This window comes from Etheostoma spectabile, chromosome 5 (genome assembly GCF_008692095.1).
Source record: "Etheostoma spectabile isolate EspeVRDwgs_2016 chromosome 5, UIUC_Espe_1.0, whole genome shotgun sequence".
Taxonomy (NCBI): Eukaryota; Metazoa; Chordata; class Actinopteri; order Perciformes; family Percidae; genus Etheostoma; species Etheostoma spectabile.
The window spans coordinates 10,992,456-10,994,955 of NC_045737.1; the positions used below are offsets into that span (position 1 = coordinate 10,992,456).

Genomic DNA, 2,500 nt, shown 5'->3' on the forward strand with positions numbered 1-2,500 from the left:
ATTTTGTTCGGCAGAGTCAGATGAAGTCGTTTTGTCACCGTATTAAATATTTGTAAAAACCCACAGACAGACGTTAAGGGTGATCAATCGATCTGAATCACAAAAAGAAAGGAATATCTCAAAATATGGAAGAACAAGGGGCAGCAACAGGGACAAAGTTCTGCTTACGACCCAGGTCAGGTTACTGAAATTTAAAACATCTTGCTATCTAACTGCTATAAAACAAGCGTGCTGTTAAGTGGAATCACATTGTGTTGAGTGACTGTAGCTATTACACACATCTATCGGCCATCACAGGCTGGTTCAACTGATAAATGACAAAACCTGACAATTTGTCCCTCACCTTCCACTCTCGGTACGACGTTCTCAAAATTCCTTTGCTTGAAAACAAAAAACTTTGAGCTAGCAAGCTACACACAAAGTTTTAGGGAAAATTTGGATGGTGCAACACGTCGGCCTGCTCGGTTCTTTCGGGAAATGATTGTAAAGACTTACAAAGAATGTGTTTACAGCATTTCCTCTCTAACTGGGACATTGTGGGAGTAATTGCTGTGGACATACACACACAGATACACAGGTAAGAGCTTATCAGGTGTAACCATATACCAGCTGATTTAAATAGCTCACCTTACTGTACTGTGTCAACAGTTAATTTCATTTAATATGGTATGTGGCGTTTTCTAGTTCCTCACTTCTTTGATTTGGTTTCACAGTCAAATTTAGGATTGATTTTAATAAAATGCATCGTGAATGCGTCGGCACCTGCGATCCTCAGGCCTCTCTGGAACATGTCAAAGACCGTCCTGGTGTCATCGTAGTAAAACTCCAGCAGTGTGTCGTCTTTAAGGAGAGCCGATCGTCTGCAGCTGGGATCTCCCTACAACAAACGTCACTATTAAACACTTTTAAGGCTAACTTCAATTTTTTTCATTTCAACCTGGACCCTATTTGCATTGGTGTCTAGGTGACTAATGAACACAAAAAATCTTTGTTGAATTTATTGAAATTGGTCCAGTATTGAGCGACAACGCTGTAAGAGGCAGCCGTGAACCGAGCTTCAAAGTAACCCTAAAAAGGTAAATGCACACCTTCAGTTTGTGTCCACTAAAGGTTTTTGGCAAAACAAGTTGCAATGTAACTTAATAAGGCAATTATCCAGCTCTACACCTTCACAAAAGTGCTCATTTTGCCACACATATTCTAAGTGTCTGACAACATTATGGAAAGGATCCCTACAGAGAGAGACCTTTTTGTTAAAGAGTAAGATCCTTTTAGTTTAACATTAAAACAGCTCCAATATGGCTGCTTCCAAACCCACCAGACTCCATTTAAATAAACACTATAAGAATGTATAGAGCAGCATATTTCCACATATAAATGGGTGAATTATGGCTTTATTTCAACCAAACCAGAGTGGTGATTGTTGGAACAGTGGAAAGACGAACCAAGATGGCTTTTAATAGTTTTTTTTGGTTTCTTTTGACTTTGATTGAAGTGTGTATTTTACGATATAATTCCTGTTTATTTAAATGGCTTTAATTTTTGTTTAACGTGAAACAACCCTGAAATCACCATCATTAAATAAACAATAAGTTTATCATCGTAACATATACTTCATTCAAAGTCGACACAAAAAAACAAAAACTAACATTGCACTAACATTGACTAATTAGTGTGAAGGTAGTCTCAAGTTTACACTTGTGTTTTATCTATTTTATGATTTTTTTTTGAGGATACTTGTGTTTTATCTGTTTAACTGATTTTGTGTAAAGCACTTTGAATTGCCCTGTTGCTGAAATGCGTTATACAAAGGAAGCTGCCTTGCCTTGCCTACCAAAAGCCGTCTTGGTTTTACATGTTAAAGTTTGCTGGCTCTGTACACACTAAAAGTCCTGTTTATTTACATGGAGTCTGGTGGGTTTGTCGATTTCGGGGCTGTTTGATGTTTGTTCCTCTTTAACAAGAAGGTCTCTCTCTGTTGGGATCCTTTCCATAATGTTGTCAGATATTTAGAATAATAATCCGAGTCTGTCAGCGGCAAAAAAACCTTTAGTGGACGGAAACTGGCGGTGTGTATTTGCCCTTTAGGGTTAGTTTGCAGCCCGTTTCGCAGTTGCCGGTTACAGCCTTCTTGCTCAATACAGAACCAACTTCACGATATTTGTTTACATGAACGACGATGCCGACAGCGGCGACTCACATTCACAGCGACGGACTGGGCTTGTTGATCACAGGGAGGACGCATGGGTCGAGGACGGGTCACCAGCCAGTATGCGGTGAGAGACGCCAGCGCTCCGAGACCCAGCAGAGAGGAGGAGGACAGGGAGAAGGACGGCCGGGACGGCAGGAGACTCCAGAAGTCCTCCGATTCAGAAGCTTTGAGTCCAGCGCTTGAGCGAAGTGACTGTAACCAGTCCTGGAAATGCATAGCTGAGACAGGAGGAGGACAGAAAGCAAGAAAGAAAGAAAGGTTTCATCGTGCTGCAGTTTGAAAAATGCA

General features: G+C 40.7%; 1 protein-coding gene and 1 long non-coding RNA gene across 2 annotated transcripts in view; one reads left to right on the forward strand and one right to left on the reverse strand.

Annotated features, from left to right (window-relative positions):
• Positions 1 to 2,500, reverse strand: part of acsl2 (acyl-CoA synthetase long chain family member 2) — a 38,751-nt gene that overhangs the window by 13,540 nt on the left and 22,711 nt on the right. Inside the window, 2 exon segments of the mRNA XM_032517062.1 lie at positions 763 to 877; positions 2,201 to 2,430. Coding sequence (XP_032372953.1) covers positions 763 to 877; positions 2,201 to 2,428 — 343 coding nt within the window. The 5' untranslated portion in view covers positions 2,429 to 2,430.
• Positions 1 to 2,500, forward strand: part of LOC116690231 (uncharacterized) — a 19,666-nt gene that overhangs the window by 937 nt on the left and 16,229 nt on the right. The window contains exon 2 of the long non-coding RNA XR_004332194.1: positions 1,865 to 1,922. This is a non-coding gene — a long non-coding RNA (uncharacterized LOC116690231). The remainder of the gene's footprint in view (positions 1 to 1,864; positions 1,923 to 2,500) is intronic.